We start from the raw sequence: 20,924 nt of genomic DNA, 5'->3' as shown, positions 1-20,924 counted from the left end.
GGAGGAGGAATGCTGCCTATGACCCCAAGAACACCGTGGAAACATTATGCTTTGGGGGTGTTTTTCTGCTAAGGGGACAGGACAACTTCACCGCATCAAAGGGACGATGGACGGGGCCATGTACTTTCAAATCTTGGGTGAGAACCTCCTTCCCTCAGCCAGGGCCTTGAAAATGGGTCGTGGATGGGTATTCCAGCATGACAATGTCCCAAAACACACGGCCAAGGCAACAAAGGAGTGGCTCAAGAAGAAGCACATTAAGGTCCTGGAGTGGCCTAGCCAGTCTCCAGACCTTAATCCCATTGAAAATCTGTGGAGTGAGCTGAAGGTTCAAGTTGCCAAACGTCAGCCTCGAAACCTTAATGACTTGGAGAAGATCTGCAAAGAGGAGTGGAACAAAATCCCTCCTGAGATGTGTTTAAACCTGGTGGCCAACTACAAGAAACGTCTGACCTCTGTGATTGCAAACAAGGGTTTTTCCACCAAGTACTAAGTCATGTTTTGCAGAGGGGTCAAATACTTATTTCCCTCATTAAAATGCAAATCAATTCATAACATTTTTGACATTCGTTTTTCTGGATTTTTTTGTTGTTATTCTGTCTCTCACTGTTCAAATAAACCTACAATTAAAATTATAGACTGATCATGTCTTTGTCAGTAGGCAAACGTACAAAATCAGCAGGGGATCATTTACATTTTAGTCATTTAGCAGACACTCTTATCCAGAGCGACTTACAGTTTTACTGAGTGCATACATTTTTCATACTGGCCCCCCGTGGGAGGCCCAAAAACTTTTTTCCCCTCACTGTATATATATATATATATATATATATACACACATATACACACTGCTAAAAAAAAATAATGGAACACTTAAACAACACATCCTAGATCTGAATGAATGAAATAATCTTATTAAATACTTTTTTCTTTACATAGTTGAATGTGCTGACAACAAAATCACACAAAAATTATCAATGGAAATCAAAATGTATCAACCTATGGAGGTCTGGATTTGGAGTCACCCTCAAAATTGTAAGTGGAAAAACACACTACAGGCTGATCCAACTTTGATGTAATGTCCTTAAGTCAAAATGAGGCTCAGTAGTGTGTGTGGCCTCCACGTGCCTGTATGACCTCCCTACAACGCCTGGGCATGCTCCTGATGAGGTGGCGGATGGTCTCCTGAGGGATCTCCTCCCAGACCTGGACTAAAGCATCCGCCAACTCCTGGACAGTCTGTGGTGCAACGTGGCGTTGGGGGATGGAGCGAGACATGATGTCCCAGATGTGCTCAATTGGATTCAGGTCTGGGGAACGGGCGGTCCATAGCATCAATGCCTTCCTCTTGCAAGAACTGCTGACACACTCCAGCCACATGAGGTCTAGCATTGTCTTGCATTAGGAGGAACCCAGGGCCAACCGCACCAGCATATGGTCTCACAAGGGGTCTGAGGATCTCATCTCGGTACCTAATGGCAGTCAGGCTACCTCTGGCGAGCACATGGAGGGCTGTGCGGCCCCCCAAAGAAATGCCATCCCACACCATGACTGACCCACCGCAAAACCGGTCATGCTGGAGGATGTTGCAGGCAGCAGTACGTTTTCCACGGCGTCTCCAGACTCTGTCACCTCTGTCACATGTGCTCAGTGTGAACCTGCTTTCATCTGTGAAGAGCACAGGGCACCAGTGGCGAATGTGCCAATCTTGGTGTTCTCTGGCAAATGCCAAACGTCCTGCACGGTGTTGGGCTGTAAGCACAACCCCAACCTGTGGACGTCGGGCCCTCATACCACCCTCATGGAGTCTGTTTCTGACCGTTTGAGAAGACACATGCACATTTGTCGCCTGCAGGAGGTCATTTTGCAGGGCTCTGGCAGTGCTCCTCCTTGCACAAAGGCGGAGGTAGCGATCCTGCTGCTGGGTTGTTGCCCTCCTACGGCCTCCTCCACGTCTCCTGATGTACTGGCCTGTCTCCTGGTACCGCCTCCATGCTCTGGACACTACGCTGACAGACACAGAAAACCTTCTTGCCACAGCTCGCATTGATGTGCCATCCTGGATGAGCTGCACTACCTGAGCCACTTGTGTGGGTTGTAGACTCCGTCTCATGCTACCACTAGAGTGAAAGTGGTATCACTCTATATGATACATACTACAAGTCAAAGGTTTTAGAACACCTACTCATTCAAGGGTTTTTCTTTATTTTTACTATTTTCAACATTGTAGAATAATAGTGAAGACATCAAAACTAAGAAATAACACATGGAATCATGTAGTAACCAAAAAAGTGTTAAACAAATGAAAATATTTTATATTTGAGATTCTTCAAATAACCACCCTTTGCCTTGATGACAGCTTTGCACACCACTCTTGGCATTCTCTCAACCAGCTTCATGAGGTAGTCACCTGGAATGCATTTCAATTAACAGCCTTCTTGAAAGTTAATTTGTGGAATATATTTTCTTCTTAACGCGTTTGAACCAATCAGTTCTGTTGTGACAAGGTATACAGAAGATAGCCCTATTTGGTAAAAAAACAAGTCCATATTATGGCAAGAACAGCTCAAATAAGCAAAGAGAAACGACAGTCCATCATTCCTTTAAAACATTAAGGTCAGTCAATCCGGAAAATGTCAGGTACTTTTAAAGTTTCTTCAAGTGCAGTCGCAAAAACCAACAAGCGCTACGATGAAACTGGCTCTGAGGACTGCCACAGGAATGGAAGACCCAGAGTTACCGCTGCTGCAGAGGATAAGTTCATTAGAGTTACCAGCCTCAGAAATTGAAGCCCAAATAAATGCTTCACAGAGTTCAAGTAACAGACACATCTCAACATCAACTGTTCAGAGGAGACTGTGTGAATCAGGCCTTCATGGTGGAATTGCTGCAAAGAAACCACTCCTAAAGGACACCAATAATAAGAAGAGACTTGCTTGGCCAGGAAAAACGAGCAATGGACATTAAACCGATGGAAATGTGTCCTTTGGTCTGGAGTCCAAATTGGAGAGTTTTGGTTCCAAACGCTGTATCTTTGTGAGATGCGGTATGGATGAATGGATGATCTCCACATGTGTATTTCCCACCGTAAAGCATGGAGGTGGTGGTGTTATGGTGTGGGGGTGCTTTGATGGTTTTACTGTCAGTGATTTATTTAGAATTCAAGGCACACTTAACCAGCATGGCTACCACAGCATTCTGCAGCGATACGCCATCCCATCTGGTTTGGGCTTAGTGGGACTATCATTTGTTTTTCAACAGGACAATGACCCAAAACACACCTCCAGGCTGTGTAAGGGCTATTTTACCAAGAAGGAGAGTAATGGAGTGCTGCATCAGATGACCTGGACTCCACAATCCCCCGACCTCGACCCAATTGAGATGGTTTGGGATGAGTTGGACCGCAGAGTGAAGGAAAAGCAGCCAACAAGTGCTCAGCATATGTGGGAACTCTTTCAAGACTGATGGAAAAGCAATCCTCATAAAGCTGGTTGAGAGAAAGTCAAGAGTGTGCAAAGCTGTCATCAAAGGGTGGCTTCTTCAAAGAATCTAAAATATAAAATATATTTTGATTTGTTTAACACGTTTTTGGTTACTGCATGATTCCATATGTGTTATTTCATAGTTTTGATGTCTTCACTATTATTCTACAATGTAGAAAATAGTAAAAATAAAGAAAAACCCTTGAATGAGTAGGTGTGTACAAACTTTTGACTGGTACTGTATATATATATATATATATATATTTCTTGTTTGCTTGAAACTTGGGGGGCCAAATAAAATCACCCGCCAGTTGGGGAACCCTGTTCTACATTTTCACTCACAGGTTCTTGGGTCCAAATCCAAATAACCTAAACCCGTGTGAGTAGGAATCCGCATCCATGGGCATTTTCCCCCCGACATGACACCATGTAGAATGTTTAGCTTCCTGAATGTTTAGCTTTGATTGAGTCCAGGCCTGGCTCTTGGAGCTTATGTCATCCCGCATCCCAAAGTCAACAGAATTAGTGGCAGGAAAGTGGCTTTGACAGGAAGTCAGAGGAGTGGTGGGCATGTTTGATGAAGAGGGCCGTTGCAGCGCAATTCATCACCCAACTCTGATGAGCTCATGCATACCTTTCTTTCCCTGGTCTGGATCAAATACCAAGGCATGTGGTAACTAAAGCCATGTGGATATATACATTAAATTATGTATCTCCACACGGTTTAAATGAAGAATTCGATTTCACCTCCTTCCTATAGGTCAAATTTAGACTGGTATACAAGAACACTGTCCATAGGTTTTGCATATCGTTGATAAGTTAGCCCCACATATTTATGAACGGCTGAGCCTGAGGTCCTTTGTGGTAAGCTATCTCATGAATTGATATAATGTATCGAAGTGAGAAGACACCTAAGGCAATTGATTCATGAATTGCACTTAATTCCAGCTCCCATACCCTATACTACTGTATTTCTTTGTGACTAACTTGTATACAGGTAGACCAGAAAAGCCACATCCCTCATTGGCAGATGAGTGGCAACCCTGATTAGAAGCACCTGCTGCTCATTGGTTGTTCCCTATAAATGCTGTTTTGAATTAAAACAAAATTGTGCTTACATACTGAAGGCGGCTGTAAATCCGAAACGTCTATGTACGCTATCCCTGATGCAGTGAAAATAAAAAATAAAATTGAACAATTAAGTAAGCTTAATGCGACATCATTTTGAGTGCGGACCCATTATACCTTTTTGTTTGTCTGAATTCGCAGGTTTTACGCACCAGCCAAGCTTCTGGGAGAGTGCGATGGTTCCCTTTTGATTAACTAAAAGGCATGTAACCTGATCTACCTGGGGTTAGAGCATACAGACGCAAAACGGGGTTCGAGGCTATTTTTTTCTTGGAAAATCAAGAGGACAAGATTGACCTCTAAACAAGGCAACAGTAAACATGTCGTCCCCACAAATGATGCAGCGCCCCCTTGGGCTATCAGTGTAATTTAGTAAATGACGGATCTCTATGGCAAGACGCATCATTCACCCAAGTTGTCAAAATCGGGCCAGTGGTGTCTGAGATATTGCGTGGGTCAGCTAGACTCATCTCTGAGCATGTGTGCCAAACAGATCAAGTGATATAAACATGTGCCCGTTATAGCGCGACCGTGAGGTCGATATGAATGTTCTTGCATATGTTGAGTCTTGACAGTATTTGCAACGTGTACCAAATTGTTACAATACGAATATCATTAACTGATTTATATGAATTTATGTGCCAGACCACGCACACGTGAATGTTTATTGGTCAAAGTTGTTTTAGGTACAAATCTGGAAAATATTGTGTTGAGAGACCTTTGTCCATAGATGCCACATATCAAGTTCCGTGGAGTTCGGTCATTCAGTGCCAGAAGAGTAGCGTTGGCAAGATGGCGCCGACAGACATGGAAACTCTGCTTCTAGCTTCTAAGCAACTTTGCAGTATTTTGTTTTTTTAGGGGATGTTTTTTTTTTTGTGTGTTATTACATACAGCCGGAAATAACTTTTGGATATCAGAGCGGCGGTAACTCACCCAGCATTACGACCAGGAATACAACTTTCCCAAAATTGTATCCTTTGTTTGTACCCCCCAGGGCAATTGAACTTATCACAGAGGCTGCTCCAAGACGCCACAGGCGGAGAAAAAGGTATTTGGAGTGGACTTCTAGTCCGACTCAGGAGGTGTGCACACCATCCACTACTTCCGAGTACATTACTCGCTAATGTCCAGTCTCTGGACAATAAAGTAGACGAGCTCAGGGCGAGGATCTCCTTCCAGAGAGACATCAGAGACTGTAATATACGGAATCATGGCTCTCTCCGGATATACTGTCCCCTTCCATACAGCCAGCTGGGTTCTCAGTACATCGCACAGACAGTAATAAAGGTGACAGTGGTGGTGTATGTTTCATGATTAACTATTCATGGTGTGATTGTGATAACGTACAGAAACTCAAGTCCTTTTGTTCACCTGACCTAGAATACCTCTATCAAATGCCGACCATATTACTCCCAAGATAATTCTCTTCGGTTATAGTCACAGCCGTGTATATTCCCCCTCAAGCCAATACCACGACGGCCCTCAAGGAACTACACTGGACTTTGTGCTCACTGGAAATCACATATCCTGAGGCCGCATTTATTGTACCTGGGGATTTTAACAAAGCAAATTTGAGGAAAACGCTACCGAAGTTCTTTGAACACATTGACTGTAGTAGTCGCGCTGCTAAAACGCTTGACCACTGTTACTCCCCCTTCCGGGATGCCTAGAAGGCCCTCCCCCGCCCTCCCTTCGGCAAATCAGATCACGACTCCAATTTTCTCCTCCCTTCCTATAGGTAGAAACTCAAACAGGAAGTACCCGTGCTAAGGACTATTCAACGCTGGTCTGACCAATCGGAATCCATGCTTCAAGATTGTTTTGATCACGCGGACTGGGATATGTTCTGGGTAGCCTCTGAGAATAACATTGACATACACACGGACAATGTGACGAAGTTCCTCAGTAAGTGTGTATAGGGGATGTTGTTCCCATGGTGACTTTTAAAACCTACCCAAACCAGAAACCGTGGATAGATGGCAGCATTCACACAAAACTGAAAGCGCGAACCACCGCATTTAACCATGGCAAGGTGACTGGGAATATGGTTGAATACAAACAGTGTAGTTATTCCCTCCACAAGGCAATCAAACAGGCAAAACGTCAGTACAGAGACAAAGTGGAGTCGTAATTCAACAGCTCAGACAAGAGACTTATGTGGCAGGATCTACAGACAATCATGGATTACAAAGGGGAAACCAGACACGTCGCGGACACCGATGTCTTGCTCCCGGACAAGCTGAACACCTTCTTTGCCGGCTTTGAGGATAACACAGTGCCACCGACGAGGCCCGCTCCCAAAGACTGTGGGCTCTCGTTCTCCGTGGCCGACGTGAGAAAGAAATTTAAGCGCATTAACCCACGCAAGGCTGCCAGCCCAGACGGCATCCCTAGCAGTGTCCTCATAGCATGCGCAGACCAGCTGTCTGGAGTGTTTAAGGACATATTCAATCTCTCCCTATCCCAGTCTGCTTTCCCCACTTGCTTCAAGATGTCCACCATTGTTGCTGTACCCAAGAAAGCAAAGGTAACTGAACTAAATGACTATCGCCCCGTAGCACTCACTTATGTCACCATGAAGTGCTTTGAGAGGCTAGTCAAGGATCATATCACCCTCTACCTTCCCTGACACCCTAGACCCACTTCAATTTGCATACCGCCCCAATAGATCCACAGACGATGCAATCGCCATCGCATTGCACACTGCACTATCCTATCTGGACAAGAGGAATACCTATGTAAGAATGCTGTTCATTGACTATAGCTCAGCCTTCAACACCATAGTACCCTCCAAGCTCGTCATTAAGCTCGGGGCTCTGGGTCTGAACCCCGCCCTGTGCAACTGGGTCCTGGACTTCCTGACGGGGCGCCCCCAGGTGGTGAAGGTAGGAAACAACACCTCCACTTCGCCAATCCTCAACACAGGCGCCCCACAAGGGTGCATGCTCAGCCCTCTCCTGTACTCCCTGTTCACCCATGACTGCGTGGCCAAGCACGCCTCCAACTCAATCATCAAGTTTGCAGACGACACAATTACCAACAATGACGAGACAGCCTACAGGGAGGAGGTGAGGGCCCTGGCGGATTGGTGCCAGGAAAATAACCTCTCAATCAACAAACCAAAGGAGCTTATCGTGGACTTCAGGAAACAGCAAAGGGAGCACGCCCCTATCCACATCGACGGGACCGCAGTGGAGAAGGTGAAAAGCTTAAACTTCCTTGGCATACACATCACTGACAATCTGAATTGGTCCACCCACACAGACAGTGTGGTGAAGAAGGCGCAACAGCGCCTCTAAGACCCTCACAAACTTTTACAGATGCACAATTGAGAACATCCTGTTGTGCTCCATCACCGCCTGGTACGGCAACTGCACCGCCCGCAACTGCAGGGCTCTCCAGAGGGTGGTGCTATCTGCCCAACACCTCACCGGGGGCACACTGCCTACCCTCCATGACACCTACAGCACCCGATGTCACAGGAAGGCCAAAAAGATCATCAACGATATCAACCACCTGAGCCACGGCCTGTTCACCCCGCTATCATCCAGAAGGCGAGGTCAGTACAGGTGCATCAAAGCTGGGACCGAGACACTGAAAAACAGCTTCTATCTCAAGGCAATCAGACTGTTAAATAGCCATCACTATCCGGCTACCACCCGGTTACTCAACCCTGCACCTTAGAGGCTGCTGCCCTATATACATAGACATGGAATCACTGGTCACTTTAATAAATGGGACAGTAGTCACTTTAATAATGTTTACATACTGCTTTACTAATTTAATATGGCTTGCAAAAGTCTTCACCCCCCTTTGACATTTTTCCTATTTTGTTGCCTTACAACCTGGAATTAAAATAGATTTTTTGGGGGTTTGTATCATTTGATTTACACAACATGCCTACCACTTTGAAGATGCAAAATATTTTTTCTTGTGAAACAAACAAAAAATGAGACAAAAAAAAACAGAAAACTTGAGCGTGCATAACTATTCACCCCCCCCAAAGTCAATACTTTGTAGAGCCACCTTTTGCAGCAATTACAGCTGCAAGTCTCTTGGGGTATGTCTCTATAAATTTGGCACATCTAGCCACTGGGATTTTTGCCCATTCTTCAAGGCAAAACTGCTCCAGCTCCTTCAAGTTGGATGGGTTCCGCTGGTGTACAGCAATCTTTAAGTAATACCACAGATTCTCAATTGGATTGAGGTCTGGGCATTGACTAGGCCATTCCAAAACATTTAAATGTTTCCCCTTAAACCACTCAAGTGTTGCTTTAGCAGTATGCTTAGGGTCATTGTCCTGATGGAAGGTGAACCTCCGTCCCAGTCTCAAATCTCTGGAAGACTGCAACAAGGGGGGGAGGTGCAACTCAATATTAACAAAGTGTTCCTAATGTTTGGTATACTCAGTGTAGAAGTAATTGGTGCTTATTCCTATCGGACAAAAAAAAAATCTTAACACCGGTTTAAAGTCTAGATTTGACGTCAAAGGAATAGTAGATAGGAGACTGAAGGAACACAGCATTGAGGTCGAAGTACAAAATAAAAGGCACAGTCTCAGCATCGCCATCGGAACTTAAAAGTACCCAAAAGGGGTGCAAACTGTAGAGTGGGGGGCAAAAGCTAAGGTAACCTGGGGGGCCTGTAGAGGGGGTGTAACACAGAGGTACTCACCAGACATGGAGCTGTGCCACCAGGAACCAGGAGTTGAGTGTGTCGGGGAGGGAGCATTCTGTGGACGGAGAGATCAGAGGGGCGCGTAAACCAAGTCTCCCAGGCCCATATTCTATCCAAAACCACTATTGAGTTTACACCTGCTCTCTACCCCCCACACACTTAAGAAGCAGCCTAATCGGCCTGTAAAGTGTAACATCAATCTTTCAGGATTTTATTTATTTTTAACCTTTATTTAACTAGGCAAGTCAGTTAAGAACAAATTCTTATTTACAATGACGGCCTACACCGGCCAAACCCGGACGACGCTGGGCCAATTGTGCGCTGCCCTATGGGACTCCCAATCACGCCCAGTTGTGATACAGCCTGGAATCGAACCAGGGGGTCTGTAGTGACGCCTCAATCACTGAGATGCAATGCCTTTGACCGCTGCGCCACTTGGGAGCCCAATGCCGATGAAAGGGTCCCTTTAGGCATATTTGGGCAGTTGTGTTGAAGTGAAGTGGCTCTAGTTTGGGACGTAAAATGTGCTGCATGACACAACAGCAGCGCTTCCCTCCATTGGACTGGTAAGGTCCACATGACCATTGTTCTCAATGCTATGGAAATGTACTCAAAGACTAGCACAACAAATCAGTCATAGATTACTAGCCTGACGATTGCTTATAGAGTAATGTTCAACAAACACCTGTCTGTAGTGTATGGATTGGCATCTGGCTGGAAGATAGGCTACCTTACCTAGAAGTTCTCTGGTGATGAACTCAGTAGAAGGAATCTATACAGGCAAATACTTACTTTCAAAGAATTCATCATAGTTGACTCTCTCTACACAGCATGTGTACATGCGCAAGGCAGCTATCTTGATTTTCTGCAAAATAAACAGACAGTAGCAGTAAGTTGATTAAACTCAACAATGTAGGTTTAACACGTCACATTCGGATGCGTCAGACTTGAAACGGTAGCTGATAGAAGAGGCAGGTGTCCTGTGGGCTAGCCTAAAGAGTATTCCACAGAGTAATACTTTCCACTTTCCCTTTAACATCTACAATATTTAAACCATAGCTCACACATAAAAGCTTAGGGCTTTGGCCAGGGGTGGGTGGTGGCATAAGAATGCGAATACCTCTCCATCCAGGCATTCTGGGCAAGCTTGGCGCTGGCATGGACGGCCATCTCTGAGCGAAGCCCCGGCTGCTGTGTGCACGAGTCGATGTTCATTCAGGAACTCTGCTGCTACCCACTCTCACAGCACAGCAGTGCAGCCATGGCTATTGTTTGGAGTTGATATGCATTTGCATTCCCTAAGGCTTTTGACACCAAACCAATTTAAACCGTAAACCACGTTTCAGAGGAAGGCTTTTCAAACCAATCATATTAGTGTGTAGCCCAAACTGTTTGGACACTACAGACAGAAGTAGGCAGATCGGCTGTACTGACTTCAGACGAGTCCCAAGACGCTTGTAGGGGTCGTAGAGCAAAATGGAGAACACCATCATTTTCGTAAGAGTCATCTTTCCATAGAGGGGTCATAGTTGTTAGGCCAAACCATTCGGATGCTACAGACGATTTTGTGAGAAGGGGAAGTGCGACATCGGCGGATTGGGACGCATCCCATGCAAAATATTGCTAGCTTAAAGTGACAGATTTTTATGGGGATTTTTTTATTATTATGTTATTAGATTTTCACGGGGGCATGGATATTATACTCCAGGGGGTTTTAACAGTCTAGGGCCCAGCCCAGAGTTTTACTAACATTAGGAACCAAACCTAGGTTCATTTGAAATCTTTCAAATACTTTGAGTGTTGGCTTTAGCCTGCCTGGAGTCCCAGGTGGGCGGAGTTTGCACTTTTGGGACTTTTCTATTGGTTGCATTGCAACAGGGAAGCTCAATCAAGCACAGCTTAAGTATTTGAAATTATTTAAACTAGTAGGCTATCTGAACCCAGGTCTGGGCCCTACCCATGAGGGGTGGTTTTGGCATGCATTGTCAACCCTAACCCATGGAGGTCCTTGGCTCGTCCACAGGGCAGATTCCTGCTGGGGGAGCATAAACCTCATGTCCCCCTGTAACCAGTATAATCTCTTTAGAGATCGGAATGTGTGCATTCAATGTGAAGCAGGCAGGCCTTTGTGAAAACATCACTGTTTTTAATCAGAACGAAATGAACGCTGAACTTTTAGGCCTAAACAACGAGCGAGAGTTGCAGCAACTCCCCTTTCTGCACTTTCTTTTGGCTGCATCTTGTCTGTAGAAGCACTGTCCTTCACTACTGAACCTCAATGTGTACATCCACCAATCATTATTGTACATGACATCCTACATATAGATTACAGTGGGAGCTGACGAATCATAGAGGTTACTTGTGAGAGACCAACAGTAATGCTGTATGAAGAACTGTAGTGGGTGGACATTTGAGTGACGCTAGAGGCACTTACCCATTTGTTGTATTTGAGAGGTCCTGTGAAGCCCATGGCCTCGATGACCTTGGTGAAGGCCCCCACCTCCTCTTCTGTGGCCGCCTGTGGGGTTTCTTTCACATTAAAGAGCTGGGACGGGAGGGACAAGAGGGAAGAGCCTTGATGCATGATATCTCTCAGGGGGGTAATACAATCACAACAACTCAAGGAGACATTGCACCTCAAATATATCTAGTGTGCGTGTGTGACACACAGACGCAAGCCCCATTTAACTTAAGAATGTTAGGAAAATAGCAGCGTGGTGGCATTAGTCGTCATATTATTTGCATCACAGTGAATTCAAACTGAAGTTGAAATGCAGCCATACTGTATACTTCATATGTAGCTAATGATATTGATTGAAAAGTATTAGGCCTACATCCATAAATACAAATGTCACCCTGAACTTTATTGATACCCCATAACCTAACCTATATAGCCTCAATAATATGGCATTAGGCCACAGAAAATACAGGTGTTGGTTTTGTATACAATCTTTATTTTCCATAACATATTGTAATACTCATCTTTCAGAAAAGAAACAAGGAATGCAAAAATCTACTTCGCTATAGTAAGAAGAGATATTTAGCAGACTCCCTCCCTCCAACTGTATATTCTAACTCATATCACATGGTGCCATGATGTTGCTGCTGAATTCAAGTCTACACCATGGCACTATGAGTACAGTTACATGCACACAATAATACGATTATTGTGGATAGTCAGATTAATATAATAGTTGGTTTAAAACGTTTGCATGCTTTGCTAGAAGAACCGTTTCCCTGATAATCCTGTTAAGGTGGACATACAGTGGGGAAAAAAAGTATTTAGTCAGCCACCAATTGTGCAAGTTCTCCCACTTAAAAAGATGAGAGAGGCCTGTAATTTTCATCATAGGTACACGTCAACTATGACTATGACAGACAAATTGAGAAAAAAAAATCCAGAAAATCACATTGTAGGATTTTTAATGAACTTGCAAATTATGGTGGAAAATAAGTATTTGGTCACCTACAAACAAGCAAGATTTCTGGCTCTCACAGACCTGTAAGTTCTTCTTTAAGAGGCTCCTCTGTCCTCCACTCGTTACCTGTATTAATGGCACCTGTTTGAACTTGTTATCAGTATAAAAGACACCTGTCCACAACCTCAAACAGTCACACTCCAAACTCCACTATGGCCAAGACCAAAGAGCTGTCAAAGGACACCAGAAACACAATTGTAGACCTGCACCAGGCTGGGAAGACTGAATCTGCAATATGTAAGCAGCTTGGTTTGAAGAAATCAACTGTGGGAGCAATTATTAGGAAATGGAAGACATACAAGACCACTGATAATCTCCCTCGATCTGGGGCTCCACGCAAGATCTCACCCCGTGGGGTCAAAATGATCACAAGAACGGTGAGCAAAAATCCCAGAACCACACGGGGGGACCTAGTGAATGACCTGCAGAGAGCTGGGACCAAAGTAACAAAGCCTACCATCAGTAACACACTACGCCGCCAGGGACTCAAATCCTGCAGTGCTAGACGTGTCCCCCTGCTTAAGCCAGTACATGTCCAGGCCCGTCTGAAGTTTGCTAGAGTAAATTTGGATGATCCAGAAGAGGATTGGGAGAATGTCATATGGTCAGATGAAACCAAAATAGAACTTTTTGGTAAAAACTCAACTCGTCGTGTTTGGAGGACAAAGAATGATGAGTTGCATCCAAAGAACACCATACCTACTGTGAAGCATGGGGGTGGAAACATCATGCTTTGGGGCTGTTTTTCTGCAAAGGGACCAGGACGACTGATCCGTGTAAAGGAAAGAATGAATGGGGCCATGTATCGTGAGATTTTGAGTGAAAACCTCCTTCCATCAGCAAGGGCATTGAAGATGAAACGTGGCTGGGTCTTTCAGCATGACAATGATCCCAAACACACCGCCCGGGCAACGAAGGAGTGGCTTCGTAAGAAGCATTTCAAGGTCCTGGAGTGGCCTAGCCAGTCTCCAGATCTCAACCCCATAGAAAATCTTTGGAGGGGAGTTGAAAGTCCGTGTTGCCCAGCGACAGCCCCAAAACATCACTGCTCTAGAGGAGATCTGCATGGAGGAATGGGCCAAAATACCAGCAAAAGTGTGTGAAAACCTTGTGAAGACTTACAGAAAACGTTTGACCTGTGTCATTGCCAACAAAGGGTATATAACAAAGTATTGAGAAACTTTTGTTATTGACCAAATACTTATTTTCCACCATAATTTGCAAATAAATTCATTAAAAATCCTACAATGTGATTTTCTGGATTTTTTTTTCTCATTTTGTCTGTCATAGTTGATGTGTACCTATGATGAAAATTACAGGCCTCTCTCATCTTTTTAAGTGGGAGAACTTGCACAATTGGTGGCTGACTAAATACTTTTTTCCCCCACTGTATCTGAAATCAGGCTACCTAACGGGGACTTAAATACAGTGGCTTGCGAAAGTATTCACCCCTCTTGACATTTTTCCTATTTTGTTGCCTTACAACCTGGATTAAAATAGATTTTGGGGGGGTTTGTATAATTTCATTTAACACACAACATGCCTACCACTTTGAAGATGCAAAATAAAAATGTTTTGTGAAACAACTGAATAAGACAAAAAAACTGAAAACTTGAGCGTGCATAACTATTCACCCCCCCAAAGTCAATACTTTGTAGAGCCATCTTTTGCAGCAATTACAGCTGCAAGTCTCTTGGGGTATGTCTCTATAAGCTTGGCACATCTAGCCACTGGGATTTTTTCCCATTCTTCAAGGCAAAACTGCTCCAGCTCCTTCAAGTTGGATGGGTTCCGCTGGTGTACAGCAATCTTTAAGTCATACCACAGATTCTCAATTGGATTGAGGTCTGGGCTTTGACTAGGCCATTCCAAGACATTTAAATGTTTCCCCTTAAACCACTCAAGTGTTGCTTTAGCAGTATGCTTAGGGTCATTGTCCTGCTGGAAGGTGAACCTCCGTCCCAGTCTCAAATCTCTGGAAGACTGAAACAGGTTTCCATCAAGAATTTCCCTGTATTTAGCGCCATCCATCATTCCTTCAATTCTGACCAGTTTCCCAGTCCCTGCCGATGAAAAACGTCCCCACAGCATGATGCTGCCACCACCATGCTTCACTGTGGGGATGGTGTTCTCGGGATGATGAGAGGTGTTGGGTTTGCGCCAGACATAGCGGAGTCTCCCACATGCCTTTTGGTGAACACCAAATGTGTTTGCTTATTCTTTTCTTTAAGCAATGGCTTTTTTCTGGCCACTCTTATGTAAAGCCCAGCTCTGTGGAGTGTACGGCTTAAAGTTGTCCTATGGACAGATACTCCAATCGCCGCTGTGGAGCTTTGCAGCTCCTTCAGGGTTATCTTTGGTCTCTTTGTTGCCTCTCTGATTAATGCCCTCCTTGCCTGGTCCGTGAGTTTTGGTGGGCGGCCCTCTCTTGGCAGGTTTGATGTGGTGCCATATTCTTTAAATTTTTTAATAATGGATTTAATGGTGCTCCGTGGGATGTTCAAAGTTTCAGATATTTTTTTATAACCCAACCCTGATCTGTACTTCTCCACAACTTTGTCCCTGACCTGTTTGGAGAGCTCCTTGGTCTTCATGGTGTCGCTTGATTGATGGTGCCCCTTGCTTAGTGGTGTTGCAGACTCTGGGGCCTTTCAGAACAGGTGTATATGTACTCAGATCATGTGCCACTTAGATTGCACACAGGTGGACTTTATTTAACTAATTATGTGACTTCTGAAGGTAATTGGTTGCACCAGATCTTATTTAGGGGCTTCATAGCAAAGGGGGTGAATACATATGCACGCACCAATTTTCCGTAATTTATTTTTTTGAATTTCTTTAAACAAGTTATTTTTTTCATTTCACTTCACCAATTTGGACTATTTTGTTTATGTTCATTACATGAAATCCAAACGAAAATCCATTTCAATTACAGGTTGTAATGCAACAAAATAGGAAAAACGCCAAGGGGGATGACTACTTTTGCAAGGCACTGTAAATGCAGAAAATAGCCAAATCAAAATAAACGTTCTACCACATCGACCATGTTATTTTTGCGAAGCCTATTTGATTCTGAGTTCGGACAGTTTGTATGGGAAAAAAATTATTTTTGGTATATTTATTTTAAAGAAGTTTATTTTGCAATTTAGTACAAAACAAAAGCACACCAAAAAACTTGTAAAAACACAGCTTCCAGATGTATGAAATGAAGTATTGCTTAAGCAAGACATGGAACAAGAAGAGAGCAACAATGACAGTTACAACAACAATAAGCGTTCCTAGTCAGTGCTCACAGTCAGTCTCTGTCCAGACGGTCCAGAAACAGACACCAAATTCCAAAACATTCCAAACATTAGAGCCTGTTGTTCCTCATAGGATGATCTTAGAACAGACAGCCAAAGAGAGCAAGTCAGGTTCAATGGCCTTCTCATATAACTTTGAGTACCAATCAAAGATGTTCCTCCAAAAATTATTAAGTAGGGGACAGAGCCCAAAAAAGATGAGTTAATGAATCCTCTGAGGCTTTACACTTGTCACACAGTGGGGAGAACTGGGGGTCAATTCTATGTCATTTGGTTTTGAAGTAATGAAGTCTATGCGTGACTTTGTATTGTATCAATTGATATCTGGTATTGATGGAATAGGAGTGAATTCTAGACAGGGCTTCTTCCCATAGATCATCTGAGATCTCAATATTTAACTCTTTACCCCAGGTCTCTCCTTGAGATGACTAGTAGAGGCCTCTGTATAGTTGGAGAAAAAGGAATCAGACTGTGAGATGAGGTGTTCTGAGTTGGGAGGGCGCTGTAGCAAATCATAAAACTAATGTTGTACAGGGAGGGTGTCAACATTTAGAATTTTCCCTTTGATATAGTGTCTGACTTGTAAATAATGGCAAAAACGTGAATGGGAAAGATTGAATGTATTCTTTAATTGGATGAATGATGCTAATTGTATAAGTCTTCAATTGTAGCCAGTCCCTTCTCTCTCCATTTAACAAATACCTTATCAGACCGAGATGGAACAAAATAATGATTAAAGCATATCGTGGTGTATACAGAGATATCAGGCACCTTATAAACATGCTTAATCTGGTTTAAAATTATTAAAGAATTTCTCAAATCAAAGTTGTTGCCTGTCAGTTTGTTTGGGCACTCTGCTTTGGAGAAAAGCAAGGCTTGAAGAGAGTAATTTGTTACAGACTTGACTTCCATATTTAGCCACAGGGGGGCAACAGTGTCCAACTTATCAGTTAAACCCAGTTGCCAGTACGTTAATGACCTGGCATTTGCAGCCCAGTAATAATGCTTAAAGATGGGTAGGCCTAAGCCGCCACTATCCTTGGGCTTTTGCAAGTGGGCTTTACAAATACGATGGTTTTTGTAACCCCAGACAAATGACAAGATTGTCGAGTCCAAAGTCTTAAAAAATTATGAGGTAAGACAATTTGGAAGATTCTGGCAAAGATAAAAGGAACCTGGGAAGATAAACCATTTTTATGGCATTAATGCACCCCATCATAGAAAGAGGCAATATTCTCCAGCTCTCTATGTTTTGTTTTAGCATTGCAACCAGCTCACTGTAGTTAAGCTTGAAGATGAGCTTTGGATTTCTAGGTATTTTTAGTCCCAGGTAAGTTAAGTGGTCATGCACCACTTTAAATGGTATCCTCTCTAGCTCACTTGCTATAATATTACCTGAGATACACATGAGAGATCACTTTTTCCCCAATGTATTGAATAACCAGATAGTTTGCCAAATGAATTGCTTAAGTCTAGTAGGTTAGGGACAGAGGTTACTGGGTCCGAGAGATATAAAAGCACATTGTCTGCATATAACGCAATGCTGTTGGTCAGAATAGAGGATGTTGGGCAGGCAGAGCATTTTGACCCAGGCGATAAATGAGTCGCCAAATCCAAACCAAGTGAGTGCTTCGAACATGCATGACCATTCTATTTGGTCAAACACTTTTTGAGCATCTAGCGATATAATAGCCGCCTTGGAGCCTTTCCCATGATTTGCATATAGAACGTTAAGCAGCCTGCGCACATTAGAAAAAGAGAACCTGCCTGGGATAAACCCTGTCTGATCCGGATGAATAATGGTTGTTCAACCTATTAGCAAGCACTTTGGAGATCATTTTTGTATCAAAATTAAGCAATGCTATCGGTCTATAATTTGCAGGGTCTGTTACATCTCTGCCTTTTTCTCACAGAAGGCAAATATTGGCTTCATACAATGATTTGGGCAAAATATTATTTTCTGTTTAATCAGTGATCATCCTGAGTAAGAGGGGAGCGAGAGCTTGCTTCACTGAATGTTTTATCAAATTCACAGCCAAAACCATCAGTGCCTGCAGCCTTTCCAGGTGGGAAAGCTTTCATTGCCTCGATTATTTCCTCTGTTGTGAAATTTGAGTTCAATTCTTTTTTGGCGCCATCATCAAGTTTTGGCAGGCTGATGGAAACAAAGAAGGCTGATTCATCAGAACTAGAAGCATCGGATCTGGAAGAATATAACTGAGTAAAATTCTTTGAAGCAGTTGTTTATCTCTTTAGGATCTTTCAGCAAGGTGCCCGCCTTAGACTGGACTAGCCAGCAACCTTCCTGGTTTGTCCCCTAGTTCAAATTGTTTTTGTCTCAGCTTTAATAGGAGGTTACTGACCTGAGAACCAAGAATAGAATTGTATTCGTATTTTAATTTAAAAATATTGTTGTAGTCAACCTGAGAGAGTGAAGTTCTGAATGTCTCCTCCAATCACATGTGATTCCCTTTTTTTATGTCAGACACATGAAATAATATGACCTCTCATAACCACTTAAAAAGTTTCCCATAGTGTAGAATCAGATACCACTCCTGTGTCATCAGTCTTGAGGAACTCATTCAACTTGGCTGTCATGCAGTAAATTAATGCTTGGTCTGTGAGCAAGGAGGGGTTAAAACACCAACTGTAATTCTGTTTTGGTAAAGAAAGATTGAGGGCCACAATGGGTATCAATTTGGAATCTATTAGGAAGTAGTCGATTCTAGAATAAGACTTGTGAACATGAGAGTAAAATGAGTAGTCTTTGTCTGTGGGATGTTGCAGTCTCCAGATGTCCACTACATTCCTGGATTTGATTAGATTATTTAGAACCTGGACAGAGGTGATATTTGGTGGAGTATGTGTAGACAGTCTGTCAAGATACGGATCAAGGTAACAATCGCCTCCGATTATTAGATTAGTGGTACTAAGGTCTGGGAGTAAATCAAAAACATTACGAAAGAAATGTGGGTCGTCAATGTTTGGGCCATAGACGTTCAATAGGGTAACAGGGAAAGAGTTCATGTTCCCTGATACTATGATGTACCTCCCATGTGGGTCTGTAGACATTCATGAGAGTTGAAAAGGGATGTTTTTACAAAAGAGAATAGCAACACCTCTAGCCTTGGAGGAGAAGGGTGATTGATAAACTTGAGAAATCCAGTTGGATCTCAGATGCACCTGCACCGTGGCTTGTATGTGCGTTTCTTGCAGGAATATTATGTCAGCACCAAGTGATTTCAAGTGCTTAAATACCATACCCCTTTTGCGCTCGTGCCCGAGAACGTGCACATTCCACGAGACTAATGTGACACCTTTAACATCTGACTGATTACCAAGATCGTTTCCTGACATTTATATCCAAGAGCATTTCAAATAAAACATCTTAAACATGTACGTATTTAAATAAAACTTGTCTGGCAGCAGTAAACAAAAACCGAACACAGTAACAGACCCCAGAGAAACCCACCCTCCCCACTGCTTCCCCAAATGAAGCACTGGGGACCACTGGGCATGATGGCTAGAACAGACTCAATACTATGCTAGCAAGCTAACAACAGTCAGACTTAACAGCCCTCTCCGCGGTTGTTGGAAAACAAATGAATACGTTACCGTTTATGAACAAACATAAAATCAACTTTGCTCAGTCAATTTCCCAGAAATATGTGGCGAGTGATTACACCCTTTCAGGGGGTTTGCTGTAGTTTTGATACGTAGCTTGCAGCCTCTTCGGGCTTGGTGAAGACTCTTGTCATGCCGTTGTGATGAACCTTGTATTCCATAGCTTGCTGTCATCCAAGTCGTAGAATGAGCTCCTTTTCCTGAAAGTGATGTAGCCTTGCGATTATGGTGCGCGGCTTGGCACTTGGTGAGGGCTTCGCCTGTAGGAAGCGGTGTGCACGGTCAATGATGAGGGGCTTTGGGAAGTCGTCGTCATCCAGCAGCTTGGGAATGGGCTTGGACACGAACTCTGTGGGTTTCCCTTGTTTTTCGTCTTCCAAAATTCCCACAAGTTTGATGTTCTGCCTGCGACTCCTGCCTTCTAAATCGAGAACCTTGGCTTGGAGCGCCTCGTTCTTCTTTTTAAGCTGCGCGCAGGTAGTTCCCAGGCCTCCGATCCGGGTGTCATGATCAGACAGGGCCTCATCGGCTGTGTCCATGCGGCCCTTCAGTTCAGCCTGTGCTGTCTTTAGAGACTCAAACTTTGTTTAGAGCTTGACAAAACGATTGTTGATAGTTTTTATTACAGCCTCTTTCATTTTGTTGACACATTGCTGTGGCAGAATCTTGTTGCTGGGTATCTGGAGAGTTGTCGTCATCAAATCAAATTTTATTTGCCACATGCGCCGAATACAACAGGTGTAGACCTTACAGTGAAATACTTACTTACAAACCCTTAACCAACAATGCCATTTTAAGAAAAATAAGTGTTAAATAAAAAGAAAATACATAAGTAAAAAATAACAAATAATTAAAGAGCAGCAGTAAAATAAAATAACATTAGGGAGGCTATATACAGGGGGTACCGGTACAGAGTCAATGTGCGGGGGCACAGGTTAGTCGAGGTAATATGTACATGTGGGTAGAGTTAAAGTGACTATGCATAGATAATAAACAGAGAGTAGCAGCAGCGTAAAAGAGGGAGTGGGGTGGGGGGACAATGCAAATAGTCCGGGTAGCCATGATTAGCTGTAATCAAATGGCTGCTGCTTTTTGGGCCTGGTCCTTTGTCAAATTCTGTTGGTTTTCATCGCCATATTTCACTTTTTCGCTGCTAGTTAGTGCATGGGGAATATACTAAACAATGTGTATATACTTTTTTTGGGAAATAATAAAAGAGTTCAAAATAC

General features: G+C 43.5%; 1 protein-coding gene across 1 annotated transcript in view; it reads right to left on the bottom strand.

The window, feature by feature from the left end:
• LOC121575627 (ubiquinol-cytochrome-c reductase complex assembly factor 1) overlaps positions 1 to 20,924 on the bottom strand; it is a 67,982-nt gene that overhangs the window by 24,958 nt on the left and 22,100 nt on the right. The window contains exons 3-5 of the mRNA XM_041888848.2: positions 11,725 to 11,835; positions 10,083 to 10,155; positions 9,288 to 9,345 (exon numbers count right to left, since the gene is read on the bottom strand). Of these exons, the coding sequence (XP_041744782.2) occupies positions 9,288 to 9,345; positions 10,083 to 10,155; positions 11,725 to 11,835 (242 nt within the window). The remainder of the gene's footprint in view (positions 1 to 9,287; positions 9,346 to 10,082; positions 10,156 to 11,724; positions 11,836 to 20,924) is intronic.

The sequence above is a fragment of the Coregonus clupeaformis genome, chromosome 10 (assembly GCF_020615455.1).
Source record: "Coregonus clupeaformis isolate EN_2021a chromosome 10, ASM2061545v1, whole genome shotgun sequence".
Taxonomy (NCBI): domain Eukaryota; kingdom Metazoa; phylum Chordata; class Actinopteri; order Salmoniformes; family Salmonidae; genus Coregonus; species Coregonus clupeaformis.
This window is presented reverse-complemented; position numbering and strand designations above follow the sequence as displayed.